Source organism: Nelumbo nucifera, chromosome 3 (genome assembly GCF_055504915.1).
Source record: "Nelumbo nucifera cultivar China Antique chromosome 3, China Antique-T2T, whole genome shotgun sequence".
NCBI lineage: Eukaryota > Viridiplantae > Streptophyta > Magnoliopsida > Proteales > Nelumbonaceae > Nelumbo > Nelumbo nucifera.
In genome coordinates, this window is record NC_142651.1 from 101,395,950 (window position 1) to 101,418,025 (window position 22,076).

Here is a 22,076-nt window from a genome sequence, read left to right on the forward strand (position 1 = left end):
ACGTGTTATGTCATTCGAGCGTGTGACTCATATAACTTGAAAACAGAATCATTATGGCCATTGGTTTTTAGGTCAACGGTTCGACTGTTCAGTTCGAATGGATGGCCCGTTCTGACAATAAATATATTTAAATGTTACATATATGTGTATATATATAAATGTTACATACATATTTATGTATATATACATACATCAATATTTGTATAGATATTTACATAAATATATTTATATATATATATAATTTTAGAGTAGGTTTATTTATCAATTCGAACCCAACCCGAATGCATCAAATTACAGATGGAGTGGACTCGAGTTGGAAAAATCGGACTTGACCTCGGAAAATTTTAGGACTGGCCTAGATTGCCCGACCCGCCCGACTTGCACCCTAAGCTTAGGGTTGTGCAGTTGCGCTCCGGACCAATAACTTGAAAATGGGAAACTAACGGGTTCGAATCGGCGACTCCGCTACCGCTACGAGGAAACAGTAGATGAAAACGAAATTAAAATAAGCCCTTGCAAAACCATAGCTCACTCGCTTCTCCCCTGCTCTCTCTCCGTCTCTTCCTTCTGAAGCGAGCGGCAAAAAAGTTCCCCTCAAAACCTGAAGGTAGAAGCCCCTTGTTTTCCCGTTAACTTTGTGTTCGTGTTTATTTGTTTAGTTTGAAGTTTCAGCAGAAGCCCCCCTGATTCTCCCTTCGTTCCTTCTTTTGATTCTGGTCGTTTTCGTTGTTAATTTATTATATATATATATATATTTTTTTTTGTAGTTTTAGGTTTTAGGAAGAATGAGTAGCTGGCGGACTCTTTTGCTGAGGATCGGCGATAAATGCCCCGAATACGGCGGAAACTCTGATTTCAAAGAACACATTGTTAGTACATCTCTGCATTTTCTTCATTGTAGTTGTTAACGTTTATTCTCCAGTTGATTTTCAGTTTAGTTCTTTTTTGCTCCTGTAAACCCTAGTTCTTTGGAGTTGAACAATCAAAGTACTCTCTCTCTCTCTCTCTCTAATTCCTTCGGCACTGCAGGAAACATGCTACGGCGTACTGTGGCGCGAGTTGGAGCACTCTGGAGACGATATTTTGGACGTAAGTATACTATTCACCTCTCTTTAGTACTCTAATATTGCACTGACATGCCTTAGAAATTAAGTCATCTGTGTTATGGTGTGAGTTAAAGATGAATGACATGAAATGAGCTCACCAATGAATTGTAATGCAAAGAAATTAACTTATTTCAAGTATATATTAATGCAAAGAAATTAACTTATTTCAAGTATATATTAGCTTTCATTATAGAACAGAAATAATGTCTCCCCAAGATTTCAAGGGACAAACCATTTTACTTATTATTTGTATGTGATTATTGGTTTACACATAGATGTTAAAACATTGTCATAATCTTATGATTTTTGTTTGAATCCTACAATTTGATTCATAAATCTTATGATTTTTGTTTGAATCCTACAATTGGACTCACAAATCTTACAATTTATACGATTCCAACGATTCAAATAAATTCAATTAAGAATTAGTCCTCTACTTTGACATTTTTTGTTTATATTTATGTTAGGATTCATAATTTGGTTTGATTCAACTCTCTCTACAATTTAGATTGCAATTTTTAAAAAATTACTAAAGGCATCATTTAGGCAACAAAGTACCTTTTGTGGGGTACCTCACCTGAACACCATGACTTGTACCAAAAAGGTGCCCACCTAGGTGGCAAAATAACAAGGTGGGTGCATCATTGTAATATCATTGATATGGTTGCATTTGATTAGTGTTTGTTCTAATATTTCCTAACTTCCTATGGTATATCCTATATATTACTTATACTTTGGTTTAGGGTTTTACAAATACAACATGATAAGATCTGAGGGTATTGCTACGAGAGAAAGCATATTACTTATACTTTGTTTTAGAAGAGTTTTTTTTTTTCCTCCAATTACCCTGTCTCTCTCTCATGGACACACACATACATAAGTTAAGCAAAAGAGGGGCTTCACTCTCTGTTCTTTTCTTCCTTTCTGTTACTGTCATAAACCTTTTGGTTGCTAACAATATTTTTACTTGCAAGTCTTCTATTAAATACTAATTACATTATGATATTATATTTTGAAGATAATAGATTTAAAATTCTATATTCTATTTTAGATAATGATGATTACCATGTAGTGAGATGAAATTCAATTTTGTCCCTCCGCAGACCCTGCATTGGCGGGAGCCTCGTCAAATGGTCTCCCTTTAGTTTTCTCTTTGTCAAACTCTTTTGTCTTGGTACTTAATAAATATTTGTTAAATTCATTAAGTAAATAAGTACCTAGGCACTAAATAAGTTATAATATTGTTTTTTTTTTCTCTGTCAAACTCGTTGCCTACATACTTAACCAAGAAAAAAGAAAAAAAATTCCATTGTATATGTGCTCACCTAGGTGATTGGGCAGTCTATTATTGCCTAGATGCCTTGACAACTGTGGATTGACAAACTTGGTTGTTCAGTTGTAATGAAAAAAATATCACCTCTTGTGATTTCCAAGTACCTTTTAAGTAGATTGTAAATGTAAACAAATAACAGTTGAAGAGCTTGTAGAACTTGATTCCATTTAGTATTATTATATACTAACTGTTGCCAGTAGTTTTTATTCATTGAACCAAAAGTCATAAATCATAATGCATTATACTAGATCCTGTTCCATTGGAACTTGTACATTATGAAGCAACTTATTTTGTTCATTGCATTCTGCAGTTTCTTCTCCAGTGTGCTGAACAATTGCCTCATAAGATTCCTCTGTATGGGACACTGGTAAAGTAAATCTATACCCTTTATCCTTTTCCTTTTTGGCCCTTTGAACATGTATACATATATTGTCAGTGCTGGTTTCATGACTGTTTGTCTTGAGAAACTCCGTACTGATCCTTTAAGGATGAATAGGGGGTGTGTTTAGAGATGTGGAAGGAAAAATCCTAGCTCTGTATTCTGGCCCAATAGGTGTGGGGGACTCGCATAGAGCTGAAGTTTTGGCGCTCCTCCAGGGGCTCAGATGGGCCAAGCAATTGGTTACTAACAGTTGGAAGTGGAGGGGGATTCAAAATTAGTAGGATGGCTGCAATCAAACAGTTTGGGAACGTGGTCCCTTAGACAACAGGTAAGGGAATTATTAAGCCTCACAAGGGAGCTGGATGCAAAAGTGTATTGGTCTAGGAGGTCAGCAAATGCTTTATCTGACTACCTAGCAAAGCAGGGGGTGAATCGGGAGTTTTTGTTTTGTGCAGTGTTGTAAGATTTTTGTTGTTCAGGGGTCACCTTTTACTTTGGAAGGTGATAGTTGTTTCTTTTGGTTTTATCTAATGAAAGTTACCGTTTTTTATAAAAAAAAAGTGTATGGGCTTGATTGAACAGTTATTGTAATAGGTGGTCCTTTACATTTTTCTGCTGCTAGTCCATCAATGTGGAATTTTCTCCATTGATTTGAGATATATTAGGGTTATGACAGTTGTTATAGATGTAAATTTATAGAATATATTGCATGCTTAAACATTAATGCTTATTTAATCAGTTATTTTATGCATTCGTATAGATGCAAGAATTTTACTTGGCTGTTGTCTGATTATTACTAAGTTACCTTTTGAAGTTGATCAGCAACTATTAGAAGTTGGTTGAATGGATGATAATGCAATCTATCTCATCCTTGCAGGTTGGTTTGTTGAATCTGGAAAATGAGGACTTTGCTAAAAGAGTAGTGGAGACTACTCATACTAATTTGCAGGTATAGAACTGTGAATGTACTAGTTCTTTCTTTTAACTTGTAAAGTTATCATACCGAAGCTTGGTAATTTGTGTTCCTGAGTTTTATGTTTGTTGAATTATGTTTAATTACTAAAATTCAGTTTGAAGCCTTGAACATTAATTTGAAGCTTATTGCTTCTTTTGAAGCATCATACTTTATCAGTCCCAAAGAAATTCACTTAATCATGTGGTTTAAATGCTTTTTGGTGTTAGGCCACCATTTGAAAGAGGTTTCCTTTCTGTTGAACTTATGGTTGCATGTATATTTTAAAATTTCAGGATGCATTAGATTCTGGAAATTGTGATAGGATTCGTATTTTGATGCGGTTCCTGACAGTACTGGTATGTATGAGCTCTGCCTTTACAGCTTGGTTTTTTCGGTACTGGCAAATTCATAAAGGAATTTTACTAGCTATTGGATCACATTGTAATTTACAAATGGATACATTCATTGTTTAATCAATAACTGAATTTCATTAAATTAAGAAAAATGATAAAGGTGCACAAGCAAGGGAGAGATGAATTCTCTTAGCTCTCCCTTAAGCAATACAAATTACATCAAAGCCCAAAACAGTTGATTCCTTCCCATCCCTTGTTTAGCCAATGTGTCAGCAAAGTGAGTGGCCTCTCTTTTAACCCACTGAAAAGAGACCTCTATATCTTGTAACAACCACCTGATTCTCCTTCTCTCATGGATGTAATTCCACCAGGACCACCACCCATCATCCTCTTCCTTTTGCTTCCAATTAATATCTAATTTTGAATCCCCTTTCAATTACCAACTTGCATATTTGCATCTCCTTTGCTTTTTTCATCATTCTTGAGAACTCCTCCGATGCCTGAAGGACCCAGATTACCTTCAATGCTGCCATCAAAGTTCAGTTTTACAGATCCTATCTCAGTAGGGGACCACATAGGCCTGATAACCTCCTTAATAGGAGCCGAGTCATTACTTCTTTCCACTTTCTTACCACATCACCCACTGAAATGTCCTCCAAGAGTTTCAAAGTCTTTACCCAATGACCCTATTCTAATAGATATGAGTCATATGACTTCAAATAAGGCTTCCCTGCTTCTTTCTTTATTTGAGAAGATTCTTTGATTTCTTTCTTTCCAAATTGTCCAGCATACAGCTGCCTTGGTACACCTCTACAGAGTCCTACGGTCCTACCCGTCTTCTTAGGCCAGCTAAAGAAGGTAGAGGTAAATAGGCCTTGTATACTAGGTGGGGGATTCCACCTGCACCCACACAATGAAGTAAACCATTCCCAAATTGAAGAGGAAAGGCAGGGGATTAATAAGTGATAGCAAGATTCACCATTGGCTTACAGAGGTGACACTAGTTGGGGGAAAGGTACCAATTAGGTCTTTTTCTTTGTACAATATCATGGGTGCTGGTTCTTTCTAGAAAAATCTCCTAGTAAAACCCCCAATCCTAGGTGGAATGGGTGAACTCCAAATCTCTTTTATAGGGAAAGGCAAACCAACACTTTCTCTGACTGTATTAGAGACAAGAAGGAGGTACATGTAAGGAGGCTAGAGGAGGAGAGGGTCCAGATTTGACTATCCTTTTGGATGGATCAAGAACCACCCTATCAGTGAATCTTTTCAGATTCACTGAGGCCTCTTCTAAAACCCAAATCTCAATCAAAAACCGGTCTTGAGTTAGAGAAAACCACAAAAGAAGTAATGGCTCCATATGGCTGGAGATGGCATGCCCCAAAGGCAACCCCAGATAATTCATTGACCATTGTTGAAACTACACAACTCAAAATTTCTGCTCCCTCTAGTATTTCCTCCTCCTTATTCAGCCTACAAAACAACTTTTGTCAAAATTAGGGTTGCTTGGTTTGTTAACCGAACCATGGGCCTATTTTTGAAACTAGATTAGTATTACCAGTTTCTGGAAAACCAGTAACCGAAACTGAACCGAAGATGATAAGTTAATCGATTGACCGGTTTGGTTCGGTTTTTATATTTATAGTACATATTATAAAAATATATAAATATATAATAAAAACTAGAAATATATATAAAATATTATATTTTAAATAATAAATAATAAATAATATATTATATATTTATTAATTTATAACATAAATATAAAGTATATATAAAAAATATATTTAATATACATATACATATAATATATAGAAATATATGTATACCAGTCAGTTGGTTAACCTCTGGTTTTCTATATTAGTTAACCAAAACCGAATGACCTGGTTGGTTAACTGGAATTTTATGTCCGGCTTTCGGTTTTTTTTGCTCACCCCTAGTCAAAATTGATTTCGAAATTAGAGATGTGCTCAAAAGTTTGCACCACCAACTTTAGATTTCTCACCCAGTTAAGGTTACCTCCTTCACAAAAAAGAATTGTGTCATCAACAAATTGTAGATGGAAAATTGGCACTTCATGTTTGCTCACTCTCCAATCCCTAATCAAATTCCTAGAGTCTGCTCTTGAAATTAATCTTCCGAGAACATCTGTGATTAAAGGGAAGAGAAAAGGGGAAGGGGGTCCCTTTGTCTAATGCCTCTCAATGTTGGAAGGTGGTCCACTTAGTTCCATTCACCAAATTGAATAATGGCATGCCCTAACACACCCCATAATCCATTTTCACCATCCATCTCCAAACCCAAAATTCTTCATGTCCTCCAGTAAGAAACCCCAATCAACCAAGTCATATGCTTTTACCAGATCCAGCTTGCCAACAAAACCCTTACAAACCATTTCATCTCTTCAAACACTCTCATTTGCAAAAAATTTGGTCAATGATTTGTCTATCCTGAACAAAGACACCTTTGTTTGTGAAATTATAGAAGGAATGATAGTCCTAATTCTTTTGGAAAGCACCTTCGCAATGACTTTATAAGACTCTTGATTAAACTGATTGGCTGAAACTCACTAAGGTGCAAAGCATCCTCTTTTTTTGGAATTAAAGCAATGAAGGTAGAATTAATCCTTAGATTAACCACCCCCTCTCAAAAAATTCCAGAAACACCTTTTGGATATCGTTTTTCAAAATCTCCCAATAGTCTTGGTAAATGGCCATTGTGAAGCCATCATGGCCAGGAAACCTTAGATCTATCCATTGAGAAGATATCATCTTTTATACTTATCAAAAAAGATAACTTCTTTTATTTCTTCTAATAACCCTAGTAAGGGTCTGTAAACTTTTGGTTGTGAAGGGTAACGGTGTGACTATATTGATGATGGATTTGGGTGCTTAACATCTTCCTGTTAAGCCAATAATTATGGAGTGTGATTTAGGTTTCCCTTGGAATTGGAGAAGAGAAGTGAAGATTGAAGCCAAGAGTTTTTGCTTCGAAAAAGGTAGATACGAGGGTAAGGAAACTGTTAAAGATCAGAGATGGAAAAAGGAGCCATCATTTTCATGTTTGAGGAAGTGATTGTATGGCTGAAGGGTTTTTATGGATGGGACGATTCTCTCTGTTAAAAAATTGAGCTGGAAGAGTGAAGTAACTGCAGCTGGGAAGAGCTTTGAAGCTGAGATGAGAAGACACACGTTACCACTTCATCCTCTCCTTTCCCAGTTAAGGAAGTTTGGTGCTTTCCCATTCCCCCAAAAATCAGTGCTTTCTGTTGGGAAGTGTTTCATGGCTGTATTAATACTTGTGACTTGCTTTAAAGAAAAAGACCAACTTGGTGCTTATCTCCCAGCTGGTGCGTTCTGTGCAAGTTAAGTGGTGAGACTGCCTTTCATCTCCTAATCTCTTGCCCTCTTGTTAGCTTTATTTGGAATTGGTTTTCTTCCCTCTTTAGATGCATTTGGTCTCCTCCTGATAGGTTGGAAGGATTGTTTAGCCCTTCTGTTTTTAGCTTGTACTAAAAGGAGTTGCTGGATCTTGGGTAGATGTACGAGAGTAGCGGTATTATGGACAGTTTGGGAGGAAAGAAATTCAAGAATGTTTGAAGAAAGAGAAAGGAGCAAGGAAGCCTTGGTAGAAATCATAACCTTAAGAGTGGCACAATGGGCAAAAAGTTTGAAACTGTTTTTAGACTTTAAGGTTGAAGACTTCTTCAAGGCCTGGGCTGTTATTGTTGCTTCATCTTCTAGAAGACAAAAACCTGCTGAGATGTGGTCACCCCCATTATGTGGCTGGAAGAAACTGAATTTTGATGGGAGTTGTTTGGGTAACTTGGGCCCCTCAGGCATAGGGGGTAATTAGGGATGAGGAAGGGAACATTATAGCCTTAATACTGCAGCTGCTGAACAGGGCGATGTGGCAAGACCGCAAGAGCAGAACTGTTGGCTGCAGTATATGGGGTCAAGAACGCAAAGGAGTTGGGCATTGATAGTTTAGTCGTTGAGGGTGATTTGAGAACTGTTGTGAAATGGCTGCAGAAAGGGGAGGGGTGACATGGCACCTGAGGAATATTTCAGATGATTTAAATGGTGTTATCAAAGGACATGGCAATCAGAGTTAAGTGGGTGAGAAGAACTGCCAACAGCTTGGCAGATGGTCTAGCTAAGAAAGGGGTACGAAGAACTCAATTGTATTGGGCTCACTTGTAATATCTGGGTTGAGTCGGCTTACCTGTGTTTTTCATTTTTCACAACCTCTTGTTGTATTCATGCCTGTTTTCTATTAATGAAATCAATTCTGTGTTGCTGATAAAAAAAGATGAGAGGAAATGCGAAGGGCTGGTTTGTGGTGATTATAGAAAGCTGTGGTGATAATAGAAAACACATGCTGTGTGTGCCAGAGGGTAGAGAGAGAGAGTAGGATGGAGAATGTTTGCAGAGGCCCTTCAGGACTCTCTGTTGAATATAAATAGAAGGCAAAGCTCAAATTTTTGTGGTGGTGCAGAAATCTGTGATAACCAGAGCTACAGAGATAAATCGAAGGAAGAAGAACAAAAATTTAAAGGAGGATGGGAGAGAAATTTGATTCTGACTTCATCCAAAAGAGTCTCAAACTGGGAAAGTATCGCGGGGGCGGTTGTGAAGAGATTCAATATAAAAGGTACTGTAAACTTTAGACCTTTTGATGACTCAAAGGGCGTGCTATTTGGAGCTAGCAAAGAAGTTGTGATTCCAAGTGCTGAGATGATGGAATCTCCAGTTGGAAGGGTAAGGGTAGAGAGCTGGTTTGTGTCTTGTAATCGGAATCATATCTTAGGACGTCTTCTCGAGCTTCAGTTTGTAGGGCTCCCTTCCCTTTCAATTATTGGTATGAGGAAATTCTGGAAAAGTTGATCCAAGCCATGGGTGGAATGTTGACAACTTTCAATATCCAAGATCTTCATGCCGCAAAAGTAAGAGTCGAGGGTTTGAAACCCGAAGAAGTCCCTAGATGCTTAGAGCTGTTCACTGATGGCCTCTGGCTTAAGGTTTTGGTGCTGCTGGAAGTTGAATTGTCCCCATGGAGGAAAGGTTCTAAGGAAGAAGATTATGACATCCTTGAGGGTTGGGTTACACGTGGAGAAGAAAGTCTTAGCCAAAAGTCTTTGGCTAGTGGCTAGGTGGCGAAGGAAGACGAAGAGACTCCATGCGGGTTAGATGGAAAGTCTTTGGATAAAAATGTTATTAGCTTGAACCAATGGAAAAAGAAGAGCGAAGGTTAGGCGAAAAGTCTTATGCATAGATTATGAGGGGCGGAGCCACTCCAATTAATCTTTTGGGACCACAAGAATTATTAAATCAGGGAAGTTTCAAATTGGGTCAACTTTTTGAGGGTGAACCGGATTCTTTTCTTGGACGAGTTAGTGACTCCAGGTCAGACGATTACCTTAGTAGTCACATGACTCAAAAGAAGAGGCCTTTGATGGGCTTGCTAAGGGGAGATATTGCAGAAAAGTAGGATCTCCAGTGACTCAAAGGTTGCAGTTGCATTGTTGCAAAAACTTCTCTATAAGGGCTCAAGGGTGGTGATAAGATTTGTGGCGCAAATTTTCCATCGACTATTGCAGAAAAGGAATTTGGCCTAAAGTTCTCGTCTTAATCAAAAGGAAATGTGTTTAATACTCAAGATGTTAATGACGATCTGCACAATGATAGGAAGGAATTTCAGTCCAGGAATAGAAAAGAAGACAAGAGGAAGTTTCTAAGGCCTAAAAATCTAGTTTGAAAAGAAATGAAGCGATAAGGAGTGTCTCGTTCGAGATTAGAAAAAGAGAGGAACCAAGGAAGAGAGGTGGGTTCGGGTGATCGCTAGGTTTGACGAATTCGGCAAGAAGAGGATTATTGAGGGTATAAGAGAGAATCTCAACGACCGTCCATATTTTCTGTGATTGGCAATACGACAACTTCAGGATAATGATGTTGACAAAGTTTCAGGATAATGATACGACAAAATAGTTGATAGAGAGGTCACAATTGGGAAAAACTTGAGTCTATTTTTCTGGGGTGGTGAGGAAATTGTTAGGAGGGCTTTTGAAGAATTTGAAAGAAAAAAAGAGGAAGAGAAAATGAAGAACGAAGCACATTTGAAAGGGAGCAAGGATTGGGACGATGAGTTTTCAAGCCAAGAGGATGTGCTCACAGATGAAGATTAATGTGGGCATTTGGAAGGCTTCTTTCTTTTGTTTAGAGATGGGTCGTGGTTGTTGTTTAAATAGGGGTTTGTATTGGGTCTGTCTCGGGATCTTTTTTTTTTTTTTCGAAGTTGTTTGGGTATTTTTATGTTTACAAGGTGTGGTGGTCTACGACCTTTTTGGGTTTCTTGAGGGTGTTTTTTGCTTTTGGTGATTTCTTATCACCTTTTGCTGTATTTTCTCTTTTATTTGATTGAACTTTTCCTTTTATTCTTCAAAAAAAACCCTTTCCATCCACATAGATTCCTAAATAACCTAGACCATTTTGGGCCCTCAAGCCACAATCTATCATTTAAGGGCTTCCTAAAAATGGGTTTAAAATAATCCAAAAAATCTCGAGCGATATCACTTCGTTGATAGATTGTGGTCCCATTCACCTCTAATTTGGACACAAAAATTCTTCCTTCTTCCATTAGCCATCACATGAAAGAATTTAATATTCCTATCCATGGTTTTCAAAACTAGACTGGACCGGGCAGCCAGACCGGAAAAACCGGGAACCGGTTAGGTGACCGGTTCTGTTTTTCACCAAAGCCAGATTTTTGCCAAAAAACGTTGATTTGGTCAACAAATCGCTGACCTGGGCGGTTGAATTGTACGAACCGTTCAATGGTTTGATCGTTTTTTAATTTTTTAATTTTTTGTTAGAGCGGGCCGATTGTTCTGTTCGAATGATCGGACCGTTTGACCTGGGAACCGGACCCCTGACCGGTTCGTTATCCGGGTCGGTTTTAAAAACCTTGTTCCTATCACCCTTCTTTAGCCAAGTGCTCCTAGATTTCTGTCTCCTGCTTATCTCTTCCTTGAGCAATAAATCCTCCAAATTCTTCTTGGGTTTCCATCTTTCTTCCTTCTCTTTCCTTAAAGGACGTCACTTCTTTTGAGTCCAATTCCTCGATCTTACTTATTAACTTTTGCCTAATATCTTTCAATTTTCCAAATGCTGGACATTCCATTCTTTAATCTTTAACTTTAATTCCTTCAACTTCCAATGGAATCTCATCCCCTCCCATTTCACCCTTGGATTGTTCCCTTCCCTCCAATCCTTGACGTTATCAGTAAAGCTATTGGCACAAAGCCATATATTCTCGAATCTGAATGGAGTTGGACCTCTGCCACCCAACTTATCCTTAAGAGAACAAAACCGGCCAATGGTCCAATGCTACTTGTGGAAGGGCTTTAGATACTAGGTTTCCCCAATGTTCCTCTCAGTCCACTGAAAACAAGAATCTGTTCAACCTGGAACAAATTGGGTTGGCTTTTTTTTTTTTTATCATCAAAGGAAACTTTTCTTTGAAATTATATTTAAAAAGTTTTACAACTTTGTGTATGGGACTAGAAGTCCCACACTATTACATGTTTCTGTCCCTTTTACAATGCAGCCCAAAACAATTGTTGCCTCAAAGACCCTTGTTTAGCAAGATAATCAGCTAGCCCATTTGCACTCCTAACCCTTTTGAATTCTGCCTCTACCTCCCTTGCAACCTTTTCCACTCCCCCTTATCACTTGTTTGAAACTCCACGGAGTAGTACCCAAGGGATGATCACCTTGGAATCCCCTTCAACCTCAATATGCCTCATTCCTAGTTGCTTGGCTATCTTCAATCCTTGTAGCAATGCCATTACCTCAGCTTTTAGAGAGTTGCCCATGCCAATAGGCCCAGAGAACAATGCTAATATTCTCCTTTCAGAATTTTTGATTACTTCCCTGATACCTGACAATTCCGGATTTCCAAATGAACTTCCATCAAAATTCAGTTTAATTCTGTTACCATCTGGAGGTTTCCATTCCGTCCTTTCTCTCTCTTTCGCTCTTGAACATTGTGCTACTTCTGTCCAGGATCTTATAATGTCTGTGGCTGAGAACTCTTGGAAGATATGCAAAGAGCTTACCCAATGGGCTACATTAACTTTGATTGTGTCAATTACCTCCTCCGTGGTTCTACTCTTTTCTAACTTTGATTGGGTTGGCTTGCAAGTTAGACCAAGTGAAATTACTATATGAGAGAGGTACTCTATGAGCTTGAAGGCATCAATAAATTGACTGAATCTTCTCATGCTTGTACTGATTCTTTGCGTAGAATTATTAGTCTCTTCCACAAACCTTATAACATTGAAGTCACCCCTTCATGATCTAGTGATTGGTATCACTAGTTTAATTGCTATGTAACAAGTCAGTGTTTGTCTGCAAAATATGTGGCATGAGGTGTCAGAGAACCTGAGTTGGAGGTCAGAGTACAGGAGTATTTCTGTGTCTGCAACATTACGTGACAGAGTTTTAACCTGGAAACTCCAAAAAATTGAGATACTTGCTACGTAGTTTGCACTTTTCTTGATTAAAAGAAGGCCATTACTCAATATTGGTTCTAGTTATCTGGGGCCTTGGGAGGGTAGACTGGATACAGACCTAACCATTGGCATGTTTTTTTTTTTCACAAGGTGGCTGCTGTCAGTTTGGACCTACATTCTCACACTTGTCAGACTGAGATTTTACCATTACACCAAGCAATGTTCCCTTTGTTTTTGATAACAAATAGATAATTTATTGAAACAAAGAAAAAAGAGAAAATACGAACTCTGGTGATAAACAATCACTGAGATCTAACTGAAGTAAAGAAGACCCTCATGCCACATCCCATCAGCACAATAACTTTGACAAAATGATCTAATAATTTTTTCTTTGATTGGTATTGATCTAATAAATTTCCAATAAAAAAAATCTATGGCACCCCTCCTGCTACACTAAAATTCATTGTACATATTGATCTGATATGACAACTTTATTATTTTTTGAAATGTCACCCCAACTCTGTTTTTTTTTGTAAATTACTTTTACCCCTCTTGGGGTTTGAGTCAAATTATAAGACTTCCTCTTAGGTGTTACCTATTAATTTATATACCCTTTGACCATGAAACTGCAGGGAGTTTGTCAACTGAAGAGATGCACTTATGATAGAAATATGTATTTTATCAAAATGTAGGGCTGCAAGCTGCAACCTGGGTAGGTTTAGGTTGAGCATTTGTTAAAATTTAAATAGGTCCAGCCTGATGGCTGGGGCCCAACGCCCAATGCACTGTAAAATCTAAGTTGGATACCCAATTTGCACCTGTACCCAAATGTCCTTACTTTTAAAGTACATCTTTTTGATAAATGCAACCTTGTTTATAACCAATAAATACAGTTTAACCATCTCAGATTTCTATTTTTCTTGATCCTGCTTTCAGGTTTCAGCATTTAGTTCTCATGTTTATAGTATGGCAGAAAATGCCTCTTCAAGAAATAAATAAGGGTATTTTTATTCAGTGAATTTACAATAAGGTCATAGAAGGGCGAAATAGACTCTTGAAAGGTTTCAAATGTCGTATAAACATTTGAAAGGTTTCAAATGTTGTATGAAGTAATTGGTTTTGTAATTTCAGTTATAGTTCCTTATCTTTTAGGATTAGGTATCAAATGTTGTTTGATGAAGAATGTCTTATAATACTACAAACAATGAGAGAAAAACACAAGCAAAAAGAGGGCAGGCGGTTCTTGGAGCACCAACAAGTGAGTGAGGCATAACCACTTAGCTTAAAAAGGTTATGCAATTGTGCTGATGCACAAAGAGAACCGGGTGCATGGCTAGGCTCACCAGGCGCACACCTTTTTAAAGGGGCTGTGCCTGGGCACAGGCGAGACTCACACCTTGAAGTGCACCTTCGGCACACATTTTTAATCACTCGGTAAACTGAAGGGGAGGTTTTAGTATTTTACCAAAACCTCAGAAGAGGTACAAGTAATTTACCCTCTTTCTTTGCTTTCCATTCTTTTTCTTTTTATTTTATTTTTTTCCATTTTCTGATAGGTAAAGAGTACACAACTCAACTCAGCCTTAATCCCAACGGTTTGGGGTTTGCCAGGTTGGCAAATGACATAAAAACCTTATAATAAAAGCAATATGAATATGTTTCCCTTTTCTGTTAGGTAGGGAGTAATGTATTAATTTCAAAGAAAATGGAAGAATCACATATATAAAATGTACAGTTGCAACCGTTCAGATGCATATGTCTGAAGCTGTAGAAAAGAGTGAAAGGATGCCGAATTTGATCTTTGAGTACCCTTTCTGTGAGAGCAGCTGGTTCAGTGATTCTGGTTGTTTAGTGTGGAACAAAATGCAAAATACTAAATGTATCTGTTAGCCTGTCTAAGAATTATCTGTCGAGTAACTGATGAAAAAAAGAGTTCTGTTTAGGAGCTTGATGGATGTAAAAGCCTGGATTATCAGGAAAATAAATTTATAAAATTTAGGCTGAACTTGCATAAAATGGTCCCAATAAAAAACTTGCATAAAATAATCGCCTTGTTATTTTTTACCATCTTTATTTTGACCAGTGAAGCTTCAATCTGTTATTGCCACGTCCCTTTATTTATTTAGCAATGGTAGGGGTGGCACTGGGTGCCCAATTACTCAGATACCTGACGTCCTTGGATCCAAGCATATTGCCCCCCAACTTGGGTCCATAGATGATAGATTTATAACCCATAACGAATCAGCCCCAATCTTGGAATTGATTGGCGAAAAGCCGATAATCTTGAAATTTATTGGAAGGAAGAGAGCAAATCCAGTCTTTTCCTTTTATTGTTTAACTATAGGCATGTAGTAAAAAGTATATTTTAGTATTTTTATGAAAAGGAAGATTTTAGTATTAGTCAATAGGATTTTGTCAATTTCCACATAGGCACATACCTGATTAGTTACTAAAATTTGGTTGGTTTAGGTGTGGAACTAGTTATGGCACACCCAGGTCTCAATCTGACCTGCAATGGAGGAATATAATAGGATCAAAGTCTGCATATACACGAACCAGGCCCAAACCTGACCTGTTGACACCCCTAGGCTTCAATGGTGAAAATTGGGCAGTAGTCTAGTGATTGTTACCTCATTTTTGGTTTTACTATCATGACGATGTGGTTGGAATGAAGTCTCTTAATAACACCCCTCTACCATCCTCCCCTTCCCCAATGAAAAATAGGAAATTGCAACAGTATATCCTTTTCCCAATAGCTAGCTATTTATTCACTTTTCCCTCTCCTTTTATTGATTCCAAAGTATATGTTGAGATGTAATGCTTGCTATATTCTATAGATGTGCAGCAAGGTCCTTCAACCAGGTTCAATAGTGGTGGTCTTTGAAACACTATTATCATCAGCTGCCACAACAATTGATGAAGAGAATGGAAATCCTTCTTGGCAAGCATGTGCTGATTTTTATATAACATGCATTTTATCATGTCTCCCTTGGGGAGGGGCGGAGTTGATTGAGGTACCACTGTTTTGATGCTTTCTTACTTCATTTTAAGCCATATGTTCTTGTTAGTCAATGTGTGATTCCATAAATAGTTGCTATTGTAACGACAATCTGTTTACTTATAAAAAATAAAGGAAGATCTTCTTTTATGTTTTAATATTTATTTTTCCATTGAAAGTTGCTTATATTTGAGGTATTGATCTTTCTTTCTTTTTTATATTGAAAGCAGCGTGGCTCTTTTTTTTTAATGATTGAGACTGCATTCTGTCGTACCATTTGACATTAATTATAGTCAGAATGAGGGACATTGTTACAATAGACTTTAAATATTATTGATAACATGTAAGTTAGACTTGGTTTTCCTTAAAATTTTCTTCTTTTTTATTTTAAATAATAATTAGCAATGTGAGTGCCTAATAGTGATCTCAAACAGTTATTTGAAGCCTCATTTTCCCCCTCCAAAAAAGAGATGATGGATCTTGTGAGGCTGTCTTGGAGCTGCTACTCATTGGTGTGTGTGGGAAGAAAGAAATGCATGCATCTTTAATGGTAAGGAAAATTAGTTAAAGTCAATCATTCATGATATCACCATCAAATTGGCAAATTGGGTCAAAGCTTTGGAGTTATTTGGCTTGTATACAGCTGTACAACTGTTGATGTTAAATTGAAAAGAGGTTGCTGAATTTGCCTCAAGTCAACATTACAAGTGGACTGGTGCACACCAAACACTTCATTTCAAACTGAATTTTGATGGCAGCTACTTGGGCAATCCAGGTGCATCAGGTATTGGAGAAGTGATTAGAAATGATTGTGAACATATTGCTTCTTTACTGTGGTCCTGTTGATGTTGGGGCTTTGACTAATGTGGAATTGAAGGGGATTTGAAGGTCATAACAAGTTGTTTGGCATGCAATGAAGAGAGATCATGCCACCATGGAAACACAGTACAGAATCAAAGAAGCTAAAAGAGTTATAAATGATTTGGGAGCAACCAAACAGTGGATACCTAAGACTGTTAATGGTCTAGCAGATGGGTTGGCAAAACCGGGGGTTACAAGAAACACAATGCATTGGGGATTTATAGATCGGGGGGGGGGGAGTTGTACTTGATGTCTGCTTACTATGGATGGTTAGTTGAGGCTGACCATTCTGATGTTTTTTTGTTTTGATGAATGAAGATAATTTTATTAAACCAGAGAATTAAGGCATTACAGGAAACCATGGAGAGGCATGGGCTGTTACCTCTTCTCACAAAGTGTTACATCAAGTTAAAACAGGAAAAAACAGAAATAAAATTACAGTGCAGTCCAAAATAAATGTTCCCTTGAAGCCCCTTGCGTAGCTAACCCATCTGCTAATGTATTTGCTGATCTTTCCACCCAAAGAGAGGTAATAGTCATGCTTCTTTTTTTTTGATCAATGATAGTCATGCCTCTTGTGAGCCAATTGACTTTCCTCAATAAGTCTTTGTATCGCCACATAGCTGAGCCTGGATCTGTCAGCCATTCCACAATAATTTTGGAGTCTCCTTCAATTGCCAAATTCTGAACTCCTAATTGTTCTGCAATCTGAATACCTTGTACAGCTGCTAAAATATCAGCTCTATTAGAGTCTCCTATCCCCACAGGGCCTGAAACCTAGGCTAAGATGTTGCTATCCTTATCTCTCAGCACCCCTCCTATCCTCGATAGACTTGGATTTCCTTGGCTGCTACCATCAAAATTCAGCTTTACCCAACCTTCAGGCGGAGGCACCCACACTGCAGATTCCCTGTCCTTCCTCGTATGACTATTAGCCACCCTATCCAGTTTCTCCAAATATCATCAAAAGAAAATGTATGAAAGAAGTCCACAGTTCTCAACCAATGGGTGGCCCTAGTCAAGATACAATCCTCTATAGCCAGAATGCTTCTTTCCTTTTCTTTGAATAACCTTGCATTCCTTTCTTCCTATATTGTCCACAAGGCAAGTGCTCTAATACATCTTTTTTTTTGATCAATAACACATTCATTAGCAACTTCATTAAATCAGGAAAAAGATGATTACAAAGAAGAAGACAAGCACTCTTGTCTTCCACATACAGCTTGAGCACTAAAGAAAAGATAAGGAACTGGAAACAGTAGTTTACAAATTGGCCCAAAACATTGAGCCCCTTTCTACCCTTGTTTAGCTAATCCGTCAGCCAAGGAATGAGCCGATCTTTGAACCCACCTCATCTTCACTTCCATCTCCCTCACCAGCCACTTAAACTTTTTCCTCTCATTGCTGTAATTCCATAGGCTACTGTTATTTTTATTCAGCCACCCTATTACCACCTCTGAATCCCCATCAATTATGATTGTTTTGATATTCATCTCCTTGGCTTTCTGGATCCCTTCCATAACTGCATAAATCTCAGCTCTTAAGGGAGTCCTCCACTCCAATCGGGCCTGAGTATAATGCAGAAATGACCCCATTTTCATCCCTGAAAACACCTCCAATCCCTGACTGTCCAGGGTTCCCTCTACTACTGCCATCAAAATTCAGTTTTAAGAATCCAGCAGGTGGGGGGGGGGTCCAAGGCACACTCATTGCTGATTTGCTCTGTGAACAGTTTGCAATTTCTCCCCACTTCCTCAGCATATCATCCACTGTATAATCTGTAAATAGCACTAAGGATTTCAGCCACTGTACAACCCTAATATGAATTGTGGCCCTCAGTTCATCAGCCCCCCTCTCGACTTCTAAAAAGATCCCGGAGTTTCTTTCTTCCCTTAGTGACCAACATAATGCAGCCCTCATTCCCCTCCACATAATCTTTCCTCTTTTCACTCTTCACTTGAAAAAAGAAGGGGAGAATAGACCTTGCATGTTTGATGGGGGATTCCAGCTACACCCAAAGAGAGAAAATGCCTACTCCCAAACAGACTTTGCAGAGAACACACCAATGAGGAGACAAGCAAGTATTGGGTCTCTTTTTTTGGAGCAAATCACCAGTGTTAATTCTTTCCAGATAGGCTTCCCAACAAAAACTACCAACCCTGGGAGGAATTGGTCTGCACCAAACCTCCTTAACCGGGAAAGGGGGGGGGGTAACAAGATCAGTGGACTGGCTTAAAACTTTAAAGAATGAAGCACAAGAAAAGGAGCTAGTTGGGGTAGGGGTCCAATATCTAGATTCCATGTTTGAGGGGTCTAAGAAGACATTATCAAGGAGATCAAGGAGGCTCGAGATACTGTCGAGGTCTAAATCCTTCACAATCCTTCTCAGACCCAGGTTCCACCCAGGCCCAAAATTGGAAGAGGAAGGGGTGATGAAAGAAGAAACTATCTCATTCTTAAGGTCCGAAAGAGCATACAAAGAAGGAAACTGATCTTTTAAAGGTACATTCCCTACCCAAATCTGTTCCCAAAATTTTATGGAGTTACCTGAATTCAAGTCATACCTGATATAAGGGGAGAAAACTGGTAGCAGATCATGAATTTGTAGGCCACACAAAAAAGGAAGGATCAAACAACTGATTTAAGTTTGTGGTCAGATTCCACCTACACCCAAACAAAGCAAAAATCCAACTTCAAATGGCAACAGAAAAGGAACAAGATACAAGTAAGTGGAAGCAATCCTCACGATTGGCCCTGCAAAGTACACACCAGTTAGGGGACAAACACATGAAAGGCCTTTTCTTCTACAAGTAGTCCAAGGTATTGATCTTTCTATAAAACACCTCCCAACAGAAAATAATAATTTTAGGTGGAACAGGTCTAGACCATATCTCCTTGGTCAGAAAACCCAATTGTCTCAGGGAAGAGCAAAGGGCCTTAAAAAAGGAAGCACATGTGAAGTAACCTTTTGGATGAGGGGACCATAATCTCACATCCAATCTAAGAGGGTTCAGAAAAACACTGCCAAGAAGAGACAACAGGTTTGAAACACTACTAAGTTCATCATCCCTCAAGCCTCTACGAGAACCAAAGACCCAACTTAAGGATGAGGGTGAGGCAGGTGTTGGGAGAAAATGAGAGATAGCTTTTTCCTTGTAAAGGGAAAGGGAATAGAAAGACGGGAACTGGTCCTTAAGGGCAAGGGTACCCACCCAAGTGTCTTTCCAAAATAAACGGAGTTACCAGAGTTGACATCATACTTGACAAAATTGAGAAATTGAGGGAGGACACTCTAGATTGTTTTCCACAGAGTTGATGTAGCTCGACGCGATACACCAGCATCCCATCCATTTTCCAATCTGCAATGTATACTAGCTATCACTTCATGCCACAACCTCTCCCTTTCTATGGGCCACCTCCACAACCATTTTCCCAAGAGGGCTTTATTCTTGAGAACAATCCACCCTCATCTTTACCCTTACAAACTATTTCCCAGTTAATTAAATGATCTTTCTTTTCCTGCCTGGCTCCCAAAGAAAATTTCTCATTAATCTCTCCAACTTCTTTGCCCCCCTAATAGGAATCCTAAAGATAGAGAAAAAAATGGACCGGTAGGTTTGATAGGGTGGCTCTCAATAAGGTCACTCTACCCCCTACCCCCTAGAGAGATGTAGTTCTTTTTCCAAGAAGCTAATCTTTTCTCAAACTTTTTCAAAATTGGGGTCCAGAAACTACTTTCTTTTGGGTTAGCCCCTAGAGGGAGACCTAGGTACTGCAAGGGCCAAGAAGAAATGGGACAATCTAAGCAATCCGCCACAGACTCAAGAATCCTCTCATTCATATTAACACCTACCACACAACTCTTATCCAGGTTTATCTTCAGATTGGAGACACAACTCTCATTCATATTAACACCTACCACTTTTTGCCTATCACCCCCTTCACAAAAGATTATGATGTCATTGACAAACTGTAGGTGCGTCACCCGGACATTGTTCCTTCCTACCCTCCAACCTCTCACTGCCTCTTCCTTATTTGCCTTAGAAATTAATCTACTGAAGACATATGCAATTAAGGTGAAAAGAAAACAGGAGAGGGGGTCACCTTGTCTAAGGCCTCTACAAGTTGGGATAAAAATCTTTGACCACCCCATTAACCAAGACTGAGTAATGGCAAGAGCTAATAAGCCCCTTACCCAATTGCACCATCTATCTCCAAATCCACAACACCCAAGGACCTCTAGTAAAAAGCTCCAATCCACAATATCATATGCCTTTTCTAAATCCAGCTTACAAGCAAAACCTTGATTCCCCGACTTTCTCATGTCTTCCACATGCTCACTTGCTATTAAGATCTGATCCATTATTTGGCTTCCTTGCACGAAAGCACCTTGTGCTTGACTAATGATGGAAGGTAGCACTACTCGAATTCTCACAGAAAGCACTTTAGCCAGGATTTTATAGATGCGTGTCACCAGGCTAATCAACCTAAAACCCTTAGGATCCTTTGCATCTATCTTCTTTGGGATTAGGGCTAAGAAGGTAGCATTAACTCCAGGGCTTACCTTATTCTTGTTTGCAAATTCCTGAAACACCCCAACAAGGTCTTCTCTAACCACATCCCAACAGTCCTAATAGAAAGCCATGGTGAAACCATCTGGACCAGGTACTTTGGATCCATCCATTGAAAACATCACCTGTCTGATCTCCTCTTCACTAAAATCCGTTTCTAACCAGTTTACTTGTTCTTCAGACAGCCTAGTCCAAACCAAACCTTCCATTCTGATGCTTTATTGTACTCTTTAATTTATACTAATCAATAGAATTATCACTGTTATTGATAAAAAAGCGGAAAGGAATTGTTAAGAGAATTATCCAAATAAAATTCACAATATATAATGGTTGGAGCCTATTTCATAATTTCACACCCAAGGATTGTGGTAGAAAATTATTGTCTACTGAATCAATCTATTGTATGATTTACTTATCAAAAAGATCAATTGTGTGATCTTTGATGTTAGGGTTCTTCAATGAATTTTATGATGTTCTCTATGAGTCAGAAAGTGAGAATATCCTCCTTTTGACCTCTCCTTTTGATTGCATTAGATTAGACATGTATAATTTATGGTAGGACACAGACTGCCTCCTTCAGTGTTGTATTGACTGAGGCACCGGAGTTGGAATTCAGCACATGTTGAAGGGTCTGACTCCGCAAGATGAGAAAAGATGGTAAAGTATATTCTATTAAAATAGTTCATACTTTCTGAATTCTAACATATACCTACAGGAAAGGGGCCTAAAATGTTGCCATTGTTACTAGGTAAAGTTTTATGGGGGAAATGACACCCATCTTGTAGACTAGCTGCTCATTAATGTCAAATAAGCTAGGAGAAAAGGAAATGTTACACAAAACTGTTGCTCAAGAATCCGTGGAGTTTTATTGATAAAAACTAAAGAATCATAGAGTTTTTGATTCTAACTCATGTCTGAGATATATATGTGGTCTTCTCCTTTGAAGTTGGTTAAAATTGTTGATCTTATAATAATTCTATGTTTTTTATATTTGTTATATTACAT

The 22,076-nt window shown here is 38.4% G+C and overlaps 1 protein-coding gene across 1 annotated transcript in view; it reads left to right on the forward strand.

Moving 5' to 3' along the window:
• The first annotated feature begins 469 nt into the window (after window positions 1-469).
• ABH1 (ARM repeat superfamily protein) overlaps window positions 470-22,076 on the forward strand; it is a 56,655-nt gene continuing 35,048 nt past the window's right edge. The window contains exons 1-7 of the mRNA XM_010261375.2: window positions 470-607; window positions 768-869; window positions 1,030-1,089; window positions 2,750-2,806; window positions 3,699-3,770; window positions 4,070-4,132; window positions 15,479-15,655. Coding sequence (XP_010259677.1) covers window positions 786-869; window positions 1,030-1,089; window positions 2,750-2,806; window positions 3,699-3,770; window positions 4,070-4,132; window positions 15,479-15,655 — 513 coding nt within the window. The 5' untranslated portion in view covers window positions 470-607; window positions 768-785. The remainder of the gene's footprint in view (window positions 608-767; window positions 870-1,029; window positions 1,090-2,749; window positions 2,807-3,698; window positions 3,771-4,069; window positions 4,133-15,478; window positions 15,656-22,076) is intronic.